The sequence below is a fragment of the Cyprinodon variegatus genome, unplaced genomic scaffold, assembly GCF_000732505.1.
Source record: "Cyprinodon variegatus isolate N-32 unplaced genomic scaffold, C_variegatus-1.0 Scaffold59, whole genome shotgun sequence".
In the NCBI taxonomy this organism is placed as follows: domain Eukaryota; kingdom Metazoa; phylum Chordata; class Actinopteri; order Cyprinodontiformes; family Cyprinodontidae; genus Cyprinodon; species Cyprinodon variegatus.
In genome coordinates, this window is record NW_015150512.1 from 621082 (window position 1) to 640851 (window position 19770).

The 19770-nt window shown below is 38.3% G+C and overlaps 1 protein-coding gene across 1 annotated transcript in view; it reads right to left on the reverse strand.

Moving 5' to 3' along the window:
* Nucleotides 1–19770, reverse strand: part of fat2 (FAT atypical cadherin 2) — a 102715-nt gene that overhangs the window by 35765 nt on the left and 47180 nt on the right. The window contains exons 7-16 of the mRNA XM_015371508.1: nt 18591–18730; nt 17905–17967; nt 16860–17072; nt 16474–16684; nt 12247–15908; nt 11366–11762; nt 8005–8204; nt 5431–5584; nt 4710–4943; nt 610–999 (exon numbers count right to left, since the gene is read on the reverse strand). Of these exons, the coding sequence (XP_015226994.1) occupies nt 610–999; nt 4710–4943; nt 5431–5584; nt 8005–8204; nt 11366–11762; nt 12247–15908; nt 16474–16684; nt 16860–17072; nt 17905–17967; nt 18591–18730 (5664 nt within the window). The remainder of the gene's footprint in view (nt 1–609; nt 1000–4709; nt 4944–5430; nt 5585–8004; nt 8205–11365; nt 11763–12246; nt 15909–16473; nt 16685–16859; nt 17073–17904; nt 17968–18590; nt 18731–19770) is intronic.

Below are 19770 nucleotides of genomic sequence, written 5' to 3' on the forward strand. Positions count from 1 at the left end.
TAATAAAATATAAAGAAAAGAATAAAGGACTGAATTAAACATTTCTGTTGTCAGATAAAAATACAATTAAATGCTTTTAAGTTATTTATTCTCTAATCCATTGTTTAAATAAAATCATCTAAAATTCATATTATTATTTTCAAAGTACAAAGCTGTATATTTTTTAATGTTATTTTAATTCTTTTTATTTGGTTTATTTTTTATCATTTCTATACTTCTGTACTTTCTGTACTTTTCTTTTAACCCTTTTCGACTCAACAGTTTATGTAAACCTTGAAAATACTCTCCACTGGGAAATCGGTAGAGAAGTGATTAGAGAGCGAGACATATGTGTCCCGGAAAGGCAGGATTTCCCATTTCAAATTTTGACTGTCCCTCTGTATCTCTGAGATAGACCTTTAAGTTTAGAATTTTCGAAAGACCTTTAACCCTAGAATCTATAATTCCCTATGTGGTGCTTTGTGTTGCAGCACACTGCTGTCCCCAATGTGGGACAATAATGGGATCTTTTCTTTTCATGCAAACTTCTGAAGACATTTTATTTAAACTCATTTCAGAAAATTAAATCAGTCTATAAATCTATTTGACACAAAAAAAATCTGGTCTGACCTGTTTGGGTGTCCAGCTGGAACAGCCCATCCTCATTTCCTGAGATGATGCGGTACAAAATGGGATCTGGACCACCCCCATCTCTAGTGAGTGCGGACACACTCAGCACTTCAGATCCGACTGCCAGTGATTCTGGGAGCTGGGCATAGTACTCTGAGCTCAGGAACACTGGCTGGTAGTCATTCAGCGATACTACATCCACTGTAACCGTGGCAACAGAGTACAGGTGGCGAGGAAGGCCACGGTCAGTAGCCTTAACTTTCAACTCAAACGTTGGTGGAGTGTCGGGGGTAAGAGGTCGCTCCAGCCGCAGGACTCCTGAGAACTCATCTAGAGAGAAGTAGCCACCGTCTCCAGCCAGCAGGGAGTACTTCACCTCTGAGTTTATTCCTGGAAAACAGAGTTTAAAATGTCAGATTGATCATGATAGACAAGTACATTAATAATATATTTGGTCAATATTTGCATTGTTTTGTGTAATGGTATTGGCCGACAGATACAGTATATGTCTTAGCTGGTTCATTAGGTACATGTGTGTCTGCTCCTTTTACTCTATCTACTCTTAATGTTTTCTCTGAATTGCTAATAAATGTTAATAAAAAAAAGACACTTATGAAATATTTGTTTTTATTGTGTCATTTTTGTCACAGAAAAGAAAGATGAGAAAGCTATATCTGTCTAAAAAAAATCTGCCCAAAAACATCAGCAGCACAAATTGGGGATCAATTAGACTGATGTCAGAATAATTGACAATGGCTTAAAAAAACAGTAATGATAAATCTCTAATTATTAGTTTTAAATGGATTTAAAGGCAGTGGTATATTTAATTTGGAAGTTTCTTAGTAGACAAAGGCAAGTTAAAGAGCTGCAGCAAGGCAGATGGAAAGAATTCTCTAATTATTCGGGCACAGATCTCATCAATTGCAGTTCTATTGTAAATGATTTGGCTTTCATCTTACCCATCTCTATTTCCCAAAAAGTCAACAATCAGCTTCCACATTGTTGTTAATCGTAACTCCTTGTTTAACTTTTCATTTATTGTGCGAGAGACAGAAACAATGATAATAAAAAAAAAAAAACATGACAAACTGCTACACAAATATCCAAATCGTGCATACCCTCAAAATAAAAAAAAAGGAATAGGGGTCCGAAGGAGTTATATTAATGTATTTTTATGCTAAAAAATATTCAAGATGAATAGAATAACAGTTTAAAAAGGAATTTATATGTCAAATACTAATGTATGACTCATTTAAATCATTTTTTCCTTCCATACATTCCTAAGCAGGATAAGATGCAGAACATTAGACCATATTCTCTGCACCAAAGGTCACCTTCACATTACATAGGGTAAACTATTTTACTCGGCATGCTATGAATAAAACTAATAGAAAATGTGTTTGTTTTATGATATACCTTTGCACCCCTCCCTTTTTAATACAACCCAAATCAACTGCCCATTTTGCCTTTATAAAAAAATAAAAATAAAATCTCCACTAGTATTAAGTTTCTGAATTACTTCAATTTCTTAATCCCATACATTTATCATGACGTTGGCTCGTTACGTTTATAAAAATGCTAAAAGTCATGCTTGAGTCACACAAGTAGGTTTAAGTGCACCAAAGAAGATCAACTGGACTGTTGGGAGTGTTTTTAATTAAAGGTCAGCAGATTATACTCTTCTCTTAGAACCCAGCACAAGAAAATACTCCTCAGTTTATGAGGTTACAAAATTAAGACATTTTCTGAAGTTAATAGATGGATCTGAAAAGCTGGCTGACTCTCCTCACTAAGAAAATAAACCAAATCCTCATAGTAGCATACGAATACACTAGGAGACATTGTAAATCCTTAAACAGACCTATCTGTACTGTAACAAAGTGGCAAGAAAAGACAAGCTGCTGCATAACTAAAGGAGTGGCTGAGCAGCCTAAATACATCTAATGCAGAAGTCTGTAGCAGCTTGTTTATGTGTGACTCTGAGATGAGGTTTTTTATTACATTGGTGCCATGCAAGTGAGTCAAACTTGGAGAGTAAACCTTTCAGCACTCGAACAACAAACAGACAAACACTGTAGAATGTGTCTGCTATAGAGGAAGGAAAGTGTGTTTGTTTATGCTTAAATCTCCCAGAGAAAACTCTAGTCTCCAGTTATTTTAAGACTTCTGTTAACATCTGTGGGAGTGATATGGTGGAAAATGTTAGGGGTTTTGAAAAAGAAAGTCATTAAAATCTTTTAACACATCAGCATAGTATCCTCTCTTAGCCTACAAATAATCAAAACTTATTGGGCATATAGTTCTTTGGTCCTTGGATAGTAAAATGCTAGATAAACCCTTTTAATTAATGTGATCTTTATTTCTTGCAAAATGCAGAACTGAGTGACGATTCCAAAAATGAAAGAAGAAAAGTACACTGTTTAGTGATCATATAATATTTGGCACCGCAGATTTTAAACACAAGGTGGTGTTTACTAAACACCAGAGATGTTTAGAGATGCACTACCTATTTTGCACAGCAAGTTCAAAACCTTCTAAATCTTCCTGTAATTTATCATCCCCAGCCATTTCTGCATTGATTTGGTTTGGAGGGCTTATATAGTAACCCCATTAGTTGTTATTAAATTTAGTTGTTATTAAATTTGTTTCATAAGCAATACCTTTCCTGGGCTTTAGTATTAAGTATTTCCCTTAAAGGCCCAAACAAACTTCTGTGGCTATGTGTGTGTGAACATTTGCACTGATTCCAAATGGACTTGACTGACTCCTTGGAAGCAGATTAAATAATTATAACCATGTATGTGGTATCTCATTAGACTACTTTATAAAGTTTTTCTGGACAGAAACAAGTATTCATACTGATATATTTTAAATGTGACACCAAACTGACAAAGCTATACACGCTATAGCCACACAATACATAGCCAGTGCCTAGGACCTGCAGTGTTCTCGACACAATCTACTGAAAAGTGGGCCTTGTTCTCATCTGGACTGTATTTATTTTTGTTTTTGTAAAGCTAGAAGACAAACTCATCTGAGTGAGGTTCATAGGTTTATAACGTCTATCGTCAGTTTTGTACGGGGCTCATTCAGTTAGTTAGCAGGAAAGCTGCTAATGCATCTAATCTTCGACTGATCATTGAACTCAAGATTCCTTTTCAAGTTGTAAATCTTGTGTTTTATCAACATATACCACTACAAAAAGGGGCAAAAAAAGAGTTCAACTGTAAACAACCAATAAAATAGTGTCTTGTATCAATGTTCGGTTGATATACTAAGACTAAAGAAGTGATAACACTCAGCGAGTTATGATTTTAAACAGAAGCAGAGTTGGTACCTAAAACATGGTGAAGTACCTGTGAACAAGACGAGTGAGAGCACTGTTTGAAGAAAACAAGAATATAAGTAAGGCTTGAATGAGAAATTAAAAGAATGTATGAACATTTATTATCATACAATTCAAGTATGATAATACTTAGTACTTTACACTTTCACCCGGTCACACTTACTGTCACATATAGATACACATGATCTGTGTGTAACTGGGGGGTTAGATGCCTTGCCTATGGGTACAGATATGTGACAGGGGGAAGCATGAACTGAACAACCTTCTGGTTCAAGATTACTAATCTTGCGATAGTGCCATATTCAAGCCAATAAGTAAACCTATTCAACACATCTTACTGCTTAACATTAAAGTAGATGTGCTTTCACAAAATCCAAAACCTGATTTAATGAAGTAAGATGTAAAGGTTAGAATCTCGATTATGCATGTTTAAGAAAAGCTAAACATATATAATTTCTTTAAATGCTTTGGGAATTAAGAGTTAAATTCATGTGCACACAGCTGGAAAAAAGCACTGAAAAAGCATTAAAGGGAGTTTCAATAGAATGAATGCTGTTGGAAATGGGATTAGTGCTTCATTATGTTAGGGTTTAGAAAAAACACATTAATACACATGCAAAGCTTAGACTAATAAAGCCAGACTCGTGATACCAGGCCCAAGGTTTTACCTTAGCATGTTGGGACCAGAGAGCAACTATACAATCTTCTCACTGAACTGTAAATCTCCCATTTCTAAATGATAACAGCTCTTTACCTGTGTCTGGGTCTTTGGCGTATATGACGGCAATTGGCGTGCGAACTGTCGTGTTGTCGAACACTGTGACCTCGTAGTGGCTGGAGGAGAAAAGAGGCGGGTTGTCGTTCATGTCCTGGATGATGAGCAGGATGTCGACCTGACAGGATCGACCACCACCGTCGGTCGCCTTCGCCACCATGTTGAACTCTGTATGTGTCTCACGGTCCAACACAGCCAGAGTGAACAGCTCACCTAGGGGTAGTATGATTCACAAATAATTAAACCCTTATCAAGATTTTGTAAAAGAAAAAAATATTATTAAAAGAGACTAAGCCAATTCATGTATGTTAAGCTACATTAATATGGGCATCCATAACTGCAAGGCCTTTTTATAATTTAGGTTAGAGTTTAGTGACAAAAGCTAAGGATGCATGTCTTAAAACTGAAATGTTTGCCAAACCCATTTAAAAACTTAATCAGGCTCCAATAGACAAGGTAAATTTTCTATGAAGGACACACTGAAGACTGTCCCATCTACAAAATCAGGAGGACAAACTTATGTGACAGAGAGAAAAGAGGTTATGGCTGAAAGAAAGAAAGGAGTTGATGTAAGTGAGGTCCTGGACAGACCGTTTTGGCTTCTGTTAGCTCATTACAGCTGCAGATTGTTGATATTACCACCATCTCAGACACTCGCTGAGCATGAGCACCTGTTTTCACCCCAAACAGACCATTATACCTGTTCTCGGATCCAGATGGAACTTCTCTGCGTCTGGACCGTGCAATGTGTATGAGATCTCGCCATTGGTTCCCACGTCTTGATCCGAAGCCGAAACTTTGAGCACAAACATCCTGGGTGGTGAGTTCTCCATTACTCCCTCTGTGTACACCAGCTGAAAACAAAGGATGACACAAATGATATTCAGACATTCCAGCTAAAATTCACCTATTTAGAGGTGTAACTAAATAATACACAAATAATGACAATTTCTTGGCTTAAACAATCAGCCTATTTTTTTTTATGAAAACAATTATGTCTAAAAAAATATTTTCTGCTGTGAAAAAAAACTAAAAAATGCTAGAGATGCACACTATCAATTTAAAAGTGACCTTTTTTGGCAATTATACAGCTTGAACCTGAAAATACAGATTTTAGTATTCTCTTAAAGTATATTCCAACAGCATTTAGACACCATTATATCTCTCTGACCTGCTTCACTGAATGCTTCTGGCTGGTCCCTGAGGTCAGCTATTCAAAAAAACTCTTAATCTGTGGCATCGAAATGATGACTTGCTTTCACAGAGCACATAAGCATCAAGAGGGGTAACAAAGCTGAGAGAACTGAACTAAATCTGACACTTTTCTGAATTTATATATCTTACAGATTAAAGTTACCTTTTCAAAAGTATTAATATTATAAGATAAGACACTTCTTCACACAAATTTTTAATTTGCAATCAGGCTGCAGGCCTGAAAAGGTGCCACATTGTGTGTGCAAGCATGGATGGGCTAAGGCAGATGAGAGTCAGAGTAAGAGGTATAGGGCTCAAGGGAAGAGGAGTCCAAAGAAGAGAGTCTGAGGAAGAGGAGTCATTGTGCGAGGTGTAACAGAAAGGGCTCAAGATACAGATAAAATTAAGGCAACTGTGATTGATCATGCGGTAAACCATGGCCTTTTATTTATGCCGGGCATACACTGTATGATTTGTTTTGCTCTTTTCTGGTCAATTCTCCAGTTGTGCAAGAAGTTTGTCGATCTGGCCGAGTTTCAGCCTCAACGTGCATCCTGCATTGTGTAGTATACAGGGGGTAACAAGGGGCGATCAGCCTTTTGAAACCACATGATCAGGAATCGTAAGGTTGGGAGAAAATCAAACACTTTTGAAATTCAGTCGGCCCTCGTAAGGTGTTCGTGGGCAAATCCTGCGGTTGATGCAGAGCTATGAGTTGAGAACCTTGTGCACTGCACATGTGCGGACAAGGGAGTTCTTCTTCTTCTTCTTCCAGACTGATGAGTCCAACCAGCGCCAGCTTACACTGCACGTTTTTGAACGAGTCCAAGTTATTCTCAATAGAAACATGGTTGCATCTGCTGTAAGAGTTTTGACTGGAGAACAAGTAGTGTTGCTATGCAGTATATACAGATATATCTGCAGTGATATACAGTATTTAATGTATTTTGCTCCACATCATGCATTCTTTATAGACTCAAAACGCTACCCACTGGTAATGGTAGAAGCAGAATTTTGAATGCTGAGCAGCAGTCAGAACGTTCTGGCAACTAATGCCATTAGGCTGTGTGAGATCGGGGCAGCAGTGATTGCACATCAGGGGGTATTTAGAAATATAAAATCTGTATACATACAGTATACATTGGGGTATGAAACAGCTCTACAGAGTTCCATTCCAGAGGAACTCTGATGCTGTGAAGGTGGTCAGATGCCAAAAATCAATGCTTATGCTTTGGTTTATCATACAGCGACTGTCAACTGGAGTTACTTTTATATAGTTATAATTTCGTTTTACTTTTTCTTTAGTGAACCATTGAGCTTGAAGCTGAGGTGGAACGTCATGTTTTCTTTTATGTCAATAAAGCTGGCTTCAACCCCTGTAAAGTGAGGTGACATGGGAGGAACCTCATTGAGCATAGGGCTGCTATTAGAGTTCCAGGGCAGAGGGACGCCAACATAACTATGTGTGCAGCTACTTCCAATGATGGTTTCCTTTGCCATATTCCAGCATTTGGCCTCTATATCCTAGTCCCTATTCCTTAACACTCTGCATGACAGGCTTATCCCACCCCAGGAAAGAGGGCTGTTGAAGCCACTGTTTGTGATAATCTGGGCCAATGTAACATTTCACCACTCTCGTGTAGTGAATTAGTGGTTTGTGGCGCACCCAAGAATGATGATGCAATTTCTTCCTCCATAATCTCCATTTTTAAATCCTATAGAGGATTTCGTCATTGCATTGTGATGGAAGGTATATATGATCCTTGCCCCTATGAGCAGATGCCCTTGCTTAATCAAATGAACCCTGCTGCCCAAGATAGATGCAGAGGGATGTCGAGGATGGATCGGGCATGCTAAAATTTTTTTCCCTATGAGCATTTCAATGGAAAATATTGGGTGTGATGTAGCTGAGGCCATATGGACTATTCATCAAAAGAGAAGAGACTAGAAGAGGCATTCATCAAGACTACAAAGTAAAGCGGCTTTTATAGTTTCTAGCAATAAAACTAATTTGCTCTGAGGACTGCAGCATATCTCAGAAGACGTAGCTTTTTTTCAGTGATGTGATGAAATAACTCACCTGTTCACAAACTGGACTGTTGTCGTTGATGTCCAACACATGGACATCAACAGTAACAGGAGCCTCAAATTTTCCATCAGTGGCAGTAACCCGCAGTGTGTATCGGCCTTTGGTCTCTCTGTCCAGACTCCCCTTCACAATCAGACCCCACTGACCCTCATCCTCCTGGACGATGGCAAACTGCCCCAAAGGGTCCCCGTCTGAAAAGATGAACAGAGTAGCAACCTCAAATTACTAAATCTAGTTACTCAGATTTCCATGCTGCATAATTTTGTTTTCCATTTATTTAATATCTATTGCAGTCCTCAGAACAATTTTTAAAAAAAGTTATTCCACAGAAAATGTATAGTTTTAACTTTTTAGTTGCTTTTCTTTTCTGTTACCTCAAATTCAGCACACGCCTTGTCTGACAGGTAATGCATGGAGGCAAAGCTTGAACTAAACGTTTCTTACAATAACAAAAGGTTTAACCACAAGAAAAAAAAATGTCTCAAGCTGCCAATCAGGTATTGCCACTGAATTGTTAAGTTGTACTGCTACTTTTCTTTAGCAAAGATAAAAGCCTAACTGGCTGCTGTTGTAAAAACACCAACATTACTTGCCCCCAAGGAGTAATTTACATTGCAATTTAATAATGAGAGGAGAAATACCAGAAATGAAGTTAAACATCCCACACATTTGAACGAGATCATAAGATAAACACTTTCGTGTTTTGATTTTTTTACCTCTATCTATGTTACTGTCACTGTGTAATACGTTTACATGTAGATGCTTTTGTTGTTTTTATTCTTTTTTATCTTTTAGCTTATTATTTTTATTCTAACCCTAAATATCCTCTTGAAATTTCAACAACAATAATAAAACTCAGTTTGAAGTTCAACACAGAAAAATATGAAGGCTATTTTCAGATAGAGTTCGACTTAGTACCTTTGTATAATTAATAGTAATGTATTCTGTTTTTCTTTTTACAAAAGAGAAATTAAACCTTATGAAAGCATTGGCGAGGGAAAAAAAGCAAGTCATGGTTCGTATGAGTTACAGAATGTAGGAATGAGAGGCTGTTTCTGTTTTTTTGTTTAATCCTTTATTGTCTGCAGCTGAGTGATGTAAATCATCTCTAAATGTAAAGAAAACAAAACTAAAAAAATAAATAATAATTGAGATTTTGGAGATTTTGATTTAAAGTCTTTATAACATTATTGTTCCTAGAACACTTCATACATTTGCAGTGTTGCTCTTATTTTTCTATACTTTCAGGGTGATTAAAAAGAGTTTGTTGTCATAGCTTTCTTATAATAACATAATTCTTTTCTTCAACATCTTTAAGGACTCAAAGGAAGTTTTCATGTTTTATGAAAAAACTCAGCAGAGTCAACTAGTGTTATTTTACTTAAAGGTCATAATATATATTTTATCTCAAAAGAGTCTAGGACAAGAATCAAAATAAAAATAGGGTAGATGACCTCGGCATCAAATCATAAAAAATAAAATATCATAAAATCAGAGTCTTGATATCATTGTTTAGATACATTTTTATCTCTGTTATCAATCCAGAAATAATTAACAGCCAAGAAATATATTCATAGGTATATCTAATTGCAAAAGGAAGGCATACAAAGGCTAAATAAGCTAAAGCTCACTCGATAGCTGTTTATAGAATGATTATGTTTTAAAAATTTAGGTATGTATTCCAATTTTCAACAATGGTAAAGAGGAAAAATATGTTTTACAGCGATTTTGCATGAAAGTAGTGTTGTCTCAATACAATATAGAAGCTGTTATACCCAACCAAAAAGTTCTTGGACTAAACTGACATCATACACAGAAACAGGAACAAAGTCAAAACAGTTAAAGAGAGTTAAAGAGCTAATGTGTTTATAACTAGTGCTTTTACACACACACATATATATATATATATTAGGGATGGGACGATTTATGAAAACCGTCAGAATCGTTCGGTTCGACTGTCTCGGTTCGGTTCACGTGTGTTTCGTTCGGTTCATGCCCTGCTCCTTTTTCTCATAGGCAAAGCGATTACACTCCAGAGCAGAAGGTGGCGGTACTGCGACCAAAGCCAACCACCAGTAGTAAACAAGAAGAAGAAGAAGCGAAGCAGCGTAGCCGGTGTAGCAGGGAAAAAAATCAGTTGTTGTGGAGAATTGTGTCGGACTGGCGAGTGGGAAAGAACTGGAGTTGGAAGACGCGCCAGCAGCACTTTATAGGTCTGCTGTATGGGAGCGCTTTGCATTTAGAGTGACCTACGATGACGGCGGAAAGAAAGTTGTGGATAAAAGTGCAACAGTGTGCAAGCATTGTGCAACATGTTTTGTTTATGCTAACAGCAACATGTCATGCTAACCCCGAAATCCCTCATACTCCGTCAGCAACCCCCGCTGCGCTCCAGACCGGCTGCTCAAAGCAAAGCCTACAGCCCCCGCTGTGGCTTCGTCCGCTCCCCTCTGAGTTCCTTGGAGATGGTAGAGAGCATGTAACCTGACAACAGCCAGATGCATGTGGCGGAGCGAGACATGAGCGAGACATGCATCTGGCTGTTGTCAGGTTAGAGAGCATGCGCCAGATGATTAAATTCAAAGCAACAAAACATACGGAAATGATCCAGGGTTTCCGCGGATCATTAAAAATAATTACAATCCATTATTTTTGGGGGGATTTTTTCATTAATTTCATAATTTTTTATGGAATTTCGGTGTAACAATCAACATGTATCGAATCGAACCGAAAACCGTGACCAGAAACCGTGAATCGAACCGAACCGTGGATTTTGTGAATTGTTCCACCCCTAATATATATATATATATATATATATATATATATATATATATATATATATATAACAGAAAAAATTCAAATAAATGTACCCATAGGGTGGGGAGTTTTTTTTTTTACTTTTCCATTTGTTTCTCTCAGACAACCCAGAGTAAGCCTGAACTGAACCTCTCCATTGTAAATAATTGCAACACAAACACACCTCCCTGTGTCAGTAAGCTCCTTCAGAACAGTTTAACTGTCTGGGATTTGCATTAATTCAAGGCTTTGTTTGTGTTGTTAACTGCAGGGCATCCAATTGATATTCCTGCGCTGTCACGCAGCTCCACTTTGGGATTAATTGGAGGTGGAATAATGTGACACAGCTGAGGGTGATTAACACAAATTTCTTTTTGCTATATTAATGTCTTGATAAATCCCAATGTGCAGCAAATCTTCAAGGAAAAATAATTTTACAGATGAAAACATTTACACGTTTGCACAATAACCATATTTCAGGGTGGAGTAACACAGAGCAACCTATTGGCTAAACAAGCTAAAAAAAAAAAAAAGCAAGTGAGTCATGCAAACAAACCTGTGATGTAACATGTCACCAAGCGGTTCTCTAAAGATATGTCGGCATCTGTGGTCTTCATTGAGAGAATTGGCTCCAGCGGGGTGGTATTCTCCACTACTGAGCCATGGTATATGTCTTCGAGGAACTTAGGTGGATTGTCATTCTCGTCTGTCACCATCACCTCCACAAGGACACTAGACGAGAGCTTAATTTCCCCTCCATGGTCACTGGCAACCACATTGAACCTGTAGACTCTGACCGCCTCACAGTCAGTTTCCTTCAACGTTGTAATCCAGCCACTCTCTCCTTCGATGGCAAACACATCATTGATTTCAAGCTGGGTGTCACCAGGCAGTGTCTCCAAACTGTAGGTAACAAGGCCATTCGTATCTGTGTCGGGATCATTTGCTGTCACCTAGAGATCAGAAAGCCATTATTATATCTTGTGAAAGAAAACTGTGGCATTTTATGATACATGGGCGGTAAGACGCTCAAGTAAGATTTAGAGAAGATTTAGACATTAGGCTAGTGAAACAATAAATAAATTACAAAGAAATATGTACTTTATATGTCACTTTGAAAAATAGCTGCATTGGAGGGTTTTCTTAATTTTCTAAAGAGAACATCAGAACCTCTTCAGTGTTTTTTTTTAACCTACCAAAATAATTACATGTCTTGCTAAATATAAAATATATTGACAGTCTTAAAAAGAAGGTATATGTAATCCATGTTTAACCCCTTGAAATGCAAATATTGGCTGACTGCAATAGAGGAAAGTCTTTTATATTCAATAGATAAGAAATTATCTATATCCTTGACCTTAGTGGACAAGTGTCTACTAAATTCATTCCATAAATTAAGTGCAGTAAACCTATAAAAGAGAAACTAGTTTGTCTCACCTGAATAACAGTAGTTCCAGCAGGCATGTTTTCTGCCAGGAAGGCCCTGTATGGGCTTGCATCAAACATGGGCTGATTATCGTTCACATCCTGGACCTGGATGCTGACGGAGACAAGTGATGCAACATCTGTCCCATTATGATTCCCTTGAGCAATCACATCTATTTGGTACCACTTTGTCTTTTCATGGTCCATGCTCTTCTGTACCAGCAGAGTTCCACTCTCCTGGTCCAGACTGAACACTTTGTCCTTGTTGCTTTCCACCGTGTTTCCGTTGACCAGGCTATAAATAAGGGGCATGTCAGAGTCAGCCTTCACAGAACCGATCTCCGAACCAATTGGAAAATCCTCTGCAGCAGAAAAAGTGTAGAGAGGTTCTGAGAATTTTGGCAGGGGGACCTCTGGAGGAACCACCTTCAACTGAACTGGGACAGTGGAGTTATAAAAAGGGAGACTGCCGTCACGAGCTTTTACTTTAAAGTTAAAGATCTTGTTTTCCATCTCAGTAAGACTCTCCTTAACACTGACTACTCCTGTGAAAGGGTTGATCTCGATGATGTCTTCAACAACTTCCTCAGCTTCATCCACAGTGTAAGTCACATCTGCGTTTTTACCATCGTCTGCATCATAAGCCATAATTTGAATGACAGGGGAGCCTTTATTCACAGCTGAATGAATTGAAACTTGGTATTCTGATGCCTTAAACTGAGGAATGTTATCATTTTCATCTGTGAGAATAATTTTGACTGTGCAAAATGCCACTTTTCCACCACCATCCTTAGCCATTACTTTTATTGCTATGACTTTCTGGGTGGGGTTTTCTCTGTCCAGCGGTTGAGTTGTAACAATCTGACCATCTTTATGAATAGCAAATTTCTCATCAGCCAGTTTGTTAATGATGGTGTAGTCAACACTTCCATAAGGCCCATCATCCGGATCAATAGCTGCAAGTCGAATCACACGAGTTCCTGCCTCTGCATTTTCAGCCAGCTCTGCCTCATAGATGGTCTGTTTGAAGTAAGGACTGTGCCTGTTGCTATTAATCATGTCAATATTAACTGGGGCAGTTTTTTGAAATACTCCGTCAGATACAGCCACAGTAAGGTTGTAGTGAGGATCCAAATTCCTCCTGCAGACATTGGAAAAGGAGATGATCCCTGAGGATTCATTTATGTTGAAGTATCGGTCCTTGTTGCCTGAAATGATCTTATACTTAAGCTTATCTTCAGGGTCAGGATCAGAAGCTTGAATTTTAATCACAATGTGGCCACATTTGGCCATTTCATCCAAAGTAGCTTCATACTGAGAACTAACAAAATCAGGCGGATTGTCATTGACATCAGTCACATTTACAAAAACCATAACCTCACTACTGAGAGGTACTGTCCCATTATCAATAGCTTTAATTTTCAAATTAAAGTGTTTAATTTTTTCATGATCCAGAACCTTTTTTGTGACAATCAGCCCAGTATTAGGATTTATCTGAAAAAAATCAGCTTCATTTCCTTCGGTTTTAACCATATGGTAGGTCAAATCCTGATTTGCACCAGAGTCTTTGTCTGTAGCATTGAGTTGGATCACAGAGGTGCTGACTGGAAGCCCTTCGGCAATGTTCACACTATAAGTCAGCTGTGGAAAAACTGGTGGATTATCATTCACATCCTCCACTACTATTTCAATGGATGCCTCTGAGAAGGCTCCAGTCACAGAGTCAGTAGCTCGTACTGTTAACACATGCATGGTCTGGCTCTCATAGTCTAGAGGGTTGGTTACGGTTAGCACTCCAGTCTTAAAGTCAATGTGAAAGTGCTTTGAAGCATTTTCCTCCTCAAGATTGTAGATAAGCCGATACCCTTCCGGGTTTCTGGCCTGAACATGGAGGATGGTGGTAAATGGAGGAACATTTTCAGGGACTCTCAGTGGATAAAGAACAGTTTGAAAGACAGGATTGGTTCTGTTCCTCACTTGAATAGTGAGCTGAGCAGCGGTTCTATGACTGGGCTCTCCCTCATCCGTAGCCACAACAGTCAACACGTATTTACTCAGGGCTTCAAAGTCAAGAGGTCTTTGAAGGGATATATCCCCCACATCTGGATCTATCCTAAAGAGCTCAAAATCCTCCTCTAGAGAGTAGACGATGGATCCATTTTCTTCCAGATCTTTGTCAATGGCAGTTGCTTGGTACAAAACATCTCCTGGCTCTGAGTCTTCAGAAATCATCATTGAAAAAGGCAGATTTAGAAACTGGGGAGAATTGTCATTTACATCGTCTATAAAAACTTTGACCTTTGCCATTGCTGTTCTGGGTGGAGTTCTCATGTCTTGTACTTTTACCACTATGTCATAAATGTCTTTTTCCTCTCTGTCAAAAGGAATTCCTGTAGTTTCAAGAATACCTGACATTTGGGAAATACTAAACCTCCCCAGGGGGTTGATAACGGAGTATACAAGAGGTTCATTCAGGTAGCATCCTGAGACTTTTATTGCTGCCAAAGTTTTCACTGCATTTATGTTTTCAGCAATGCTTGTTGAGTAAACCTTCTGCTGAAATTGTAGATCACTTGGTATCAGTTTAGTTACATTTATCTTAACAGTGGCTGAATCTTTAAAAAGGCCATCTGATGCTCTGACAGTCAACTGGTAAAATGAACGGAACTCGGACACATTGCTCACGGTGATGACTCCTGTGTTGGGATCAATTGAGAAGGCCCTGTGAAGATTTCCCTCGGTGATGCTGTATGAGACTGCTGAATCTGGGTCATGGGCCGTGACACGTACAACCTCAGTATCACTGACGGCTGGGAAGATGATGGATGATTCATACACAGATGCTGTGAATTGTGGCGCGCAGTCATTAAGGTCCAGGACGCGTACAGTGACCTTGGCAGGCTCCGCTGCATAGAGGGATGGTTCCCCTGAGTCCCTCACCTGGACTGTAAGGTGATACTCAGCATTGGTTTCAAAGTCAACCGATGAGATAATAGAAATGGTACCCATACTTGGGTCAATCTTGAAGAATTTTAGTGCCTCAGGTTCAAGGATCATATATGTCAGCAGAGAATTTGAATCTCTATCTGCGTCAGACGCCTGAACAACTAGCGGCGTGCTTCTTTTTCCCATCACCATGCTGTTTAAAGGAGCCGATTCGCTAATCTGACCAATGTACTCTCTTTGCTGAAAGACAGGAGCATTATCATTCTCATCCACCACATAGATATTGACCAGGGTCTTGGACATGGCTCCAGCTGTTGTGGAGGCTGTAACTTTGAGGTTGTAGGACTCCCAGGTTTCAAAGTTGAGGTATCTTCTTGTGGAAATTAAGCCAGTGTAGGGGTTGATGGAAAAGGTATCATTTATGTTTCCTCTTTCTATACCATAATGCACTGCAGCTGGGCTCAAGGCTGAGATAGTAACCACTGGAGTGCCGGGAGCACTTAATTCACTGACCTCTGCTAGGTACTCATCTGCTGGGAAGATGGGTGGAGTTTGATCTGAAATGTGAATGTGGATGTATACAGAGCAGTAGTCAGAACGTTGAGGAAATCCCTGATCAGTAGCTTTTACTGTTAGGTGGAAGTGGTCCTGAGGTTGAAGGTCAAGAGGTTTGGAAACAAGGATGGAACCCAGATCAGGATCGATGGAGAAGATGTCATCAGTATTACCTGCAGGCAGGTAGGTCAGAATATTTCAAACATCCCAAAAATCAGTTTCATACTCAGCAGAGATTTTTCAAATTAGTATCTGTTATTTCCTAATGAGTCTATTTGTCTTTTTTCACAAATAGTGATGCAATAAAAAAGTCCTGTTATCAAGATATCCAGTGCATACAGTGTCATCGCATTCATTCTGTAGCTCCCTTTTAAACATTAGAAACTTCAAGCAGTGACATTGATATAAAATAGCAATTTTCTACTTTACAAGTATATATCTGAGAACTAACAGTTAAAAAGGTGGATATTGTTTGTTGTATGAAACACTGAGTTAAAGTGTTTGAGTGCAGTGGCTGTTGTTGAGCATCAATCTCTGACCCACCCAGCCACTTACAGAATCTTTAATCAAAAATAATTTGCAACAATCCCATATAGCCAAGTGTGAGACATATAAAGGTTGCAGTTGTAATTGATGCACCTCCAGGAATTAATTTCTATCACTAAATGACTGACCAAAAATGTTCAGGTGAAGAGAAGCAAGTGTGGATAATGTGTAAAATAAGCCTGGCCAGCTCACCAGAGTGCAACGAGTAGCTGATGTCTGCATTGCTGCCCATGTCCTTGTCCAGGGCCTTGACTCGGACAACCTCGGTGCCCACTGGGGCCAGATTAGAAGCTCTGGCTTCATAACGGGGGCTGAGGAAAACCGGAGAGTGGTCGTTACAGTCCTCCACATGGATCACAACCTTTGCAAAATTCCTCTTCACTGGAATCTCCTGGTCACGCACCTAAAGTGGCACATGAATATTGCAGCTCATGAAGAGGTAAAAGACTCACATATCTGAAAAAACCCATTGTAACAGGATTTTGGTAAATATATAAATTGGTAAATATATATATATATATATATATATATATATATATATATATATATATATATATATATTTTATTATTTTTTTTACCATAATGATGAGCGTATGAACAGATATCATCTCAAAGTCCAGTTCTTCTGTCATCACCAGAACGCCACTCTTTGGATCTAGGTGAAAAGACTTGGCGCTTTCTGGATGAATGCTTCTCTGGATGGAGAACACCAGCTTGCTGTTGTTGTCATTGTCCTGGGCGCTGATCTGTAAGATGTCCTTCCATGGGGATGTATCTTCAGGGACCCGCACCTTAAAGAAAATGATTGATTGACACAGAGCAGTCTATCATCATTTACTGTCGTAGATCCTGAATGATTCCTACGAAGATGTAAAGTAAAAAGAGGAGAGGACTGAAGCAGGGAAAATCTCAGATGGTTAATTAACAGAAGGTTGTACATTGGAGAGAAATACAAAATATAGCTCTTTCAAATCTTACATTTTTTAGGCTGAACAGATTAGTTTCTTTTTGGTAAACTCTATAGTGTAAGAACAAAGAGAAAGAAACTTTACACATGTCTTTTTATGTGATTGACTAAAGAGAGAATGCATGAATAAGGCAGCAAATTATTCACATTTAGGAATCCACAAAAAAACATCCATAAAGCATCTTTTGTGGAGAGAGTTTTTAATTAAAAGAAACCTTTTTTTTTTTTTCATTTTAATGCAGATAAGCATATTAAAGGCTGCTGCACTTAGTTTGTCCCTTTTTTTCTTTTTGTTTTTCTTTTTTGCATAAAATTTAGAATTTTAACAGTGGAAAAAGAGCTTGATGGAATAAATCCTGACTTAAACGTGGTTGGTCTACAAAAAACAATGCACCTCAGATTTCAAGTTCTGCTGGGAACCAAAGGTCAAAACAATACAAGATAAAGAGTGGAAAATATTTCAGCCAAAATTGATATCACGCTTTACTTTTACTGATATTGTTTAGAAGACTTCTCAGCACCAATGGCTGTGTCTTCTTATTACACACTGGTGACACATCCCTCCTGAATTTTAACATCTGGTTATATGTCAACATATGCATCTTTAACTCTCAAGCATGTTTTATAGAAGATGATTCACTGTATAATTAACTCACCTCATAAAGAGGCTTCAGGAAGGCAGGCCGATGTTCGTTTATGTCCAGCACACGGATATAGGCCTGCAGGTTGGAGGTGGATTTAAAAAAAAGAAACATGAAAAAGATGAAACATAGAATTCAAAGAACCATCACATGCAGTTCCTAATTAGGCTCCTAATAGCACAATTGTAAATAAATATTCTTAGCCAAAGTTTTTTTTTTATGAGCTTAAATGGATCTATTTATATTTAACCTTTGTCATATTGCTTCACGCAAACGTAGGTTTTAAAGACCAGAACAGAAAACAGTCATATGAGTCGAAAGTAAAATAAAAAAAAAGCTTTTATCTCGTTTCAGTTCCCTATCCCACTTGATCAAACAAAAACCTGTCATTTCTTGTTACACATGTGGAGGAGAAAAAAATTGCATTCTTTTGTTGAAAACAGGTAGAACATCAGCCTTTATACTATAAACTGATTCAGATGTCTTTCATCAGAGCACATCAAAGTAGAAAAATTTCAAAAATTACAGATTTTTCGGGGGCCTTCTGAGATTGCTGGCCTTTTAATGAAGGTTTCAATCATACTGTTTTGTTTACAGAGGCTAAAAATTTTGCTGTTTTTCGTCTCATTATTTTTTCTTTCTTTTTGGGTGTGTGTGTGGTGTGGTATGTGTGTGTGTGTGTGTGGGGGGGATCGTTTAACCTGCGTCGTGGCGCTGCGATGGCCATCAGTGACCTCCACTGTCAGGTTGTAGTTTGAGCGTCGAGCCGCATTGAGATTTCTGGCGATGGTGATGGTTCCTGAATTCCTCTGGATGTCAAAGTCTTTGTCTTCATCACCTCCTAATAAAAAATGAACAGTAGAACTTCAAAGTAAAACGAATAAAGTAGTTTATGCAAAACTGGATTGCAGAATCCATTTCTTTCCTTTTTATTTGGTTTTGAAAAAGATATGTGAGCATACATTTCCAATAACTGTAAATCTGTTGCTTTTGGTGACATAGTTAAGTTGCCTTTTAATTGTTCAAATAGTGAATATAGATTTACTTGCTTGTAGGTTGATTGCATTTTAAACTTGAAATTCAGTATTAACATCGCAAGAACTAGATGTTGGCCATGTCACTTGTAATCTCAAAATTTGGTTGTTAACATTTCTCAGTAAACATTTCTAACATGATGTGATGCAAAAAAAATTCCCTGTTGAGGACAAGTATATGGAATGATTTTATACTCTGCAGGGCGTTGCTTTTTCAGATGGTGTTAAGAGAATCCTCTCCTCATTTAGATTTGATTGTGATGCCCTGCAGTTAAATGGACATTCTGCTGGACAATTAACTGGACTAATCAACTGACACCAGAGAAAGACTTGACTTTGTTAAAGCTCATATCCTTAACCCTTTAAAGCCTGGAGAGTTAAAATAATTGATAGAAATTGCATGAACATGTGTCTGATTGTGTTAGTCAGGGTTTTAAAGAACAAAAATATCACACTGATGATGAAGAAGTCTTAAAAACTCATGTATCAAATATGATACACTTGGTTTTATGCAGCTGAATGCCCCAGATGTTTTATTCATAGTTGATTTAAGGATCCCAGCAGACAAAGCAAACTAAAAAAAGGCTAAGTTGTCTGTTGTCTGCACCAAGCTTGATACCGTGAAGGAGGTGATCAAACAGATATTACAGGAAAAAATAAAAAAACAGGCAAAAATCAACAATGCCCTTTCTCCCCTCCAAAACAACTATAGATGACAGACTGAGCTAAACTAAGGATGGAAATGTTACCACAAACCATCCATCCATCCATCCATCCATCCATCCATCCATCCATCCATCCATCCATCCATCCATCCATCCATCCATCCATCCATCCATCCATCCAT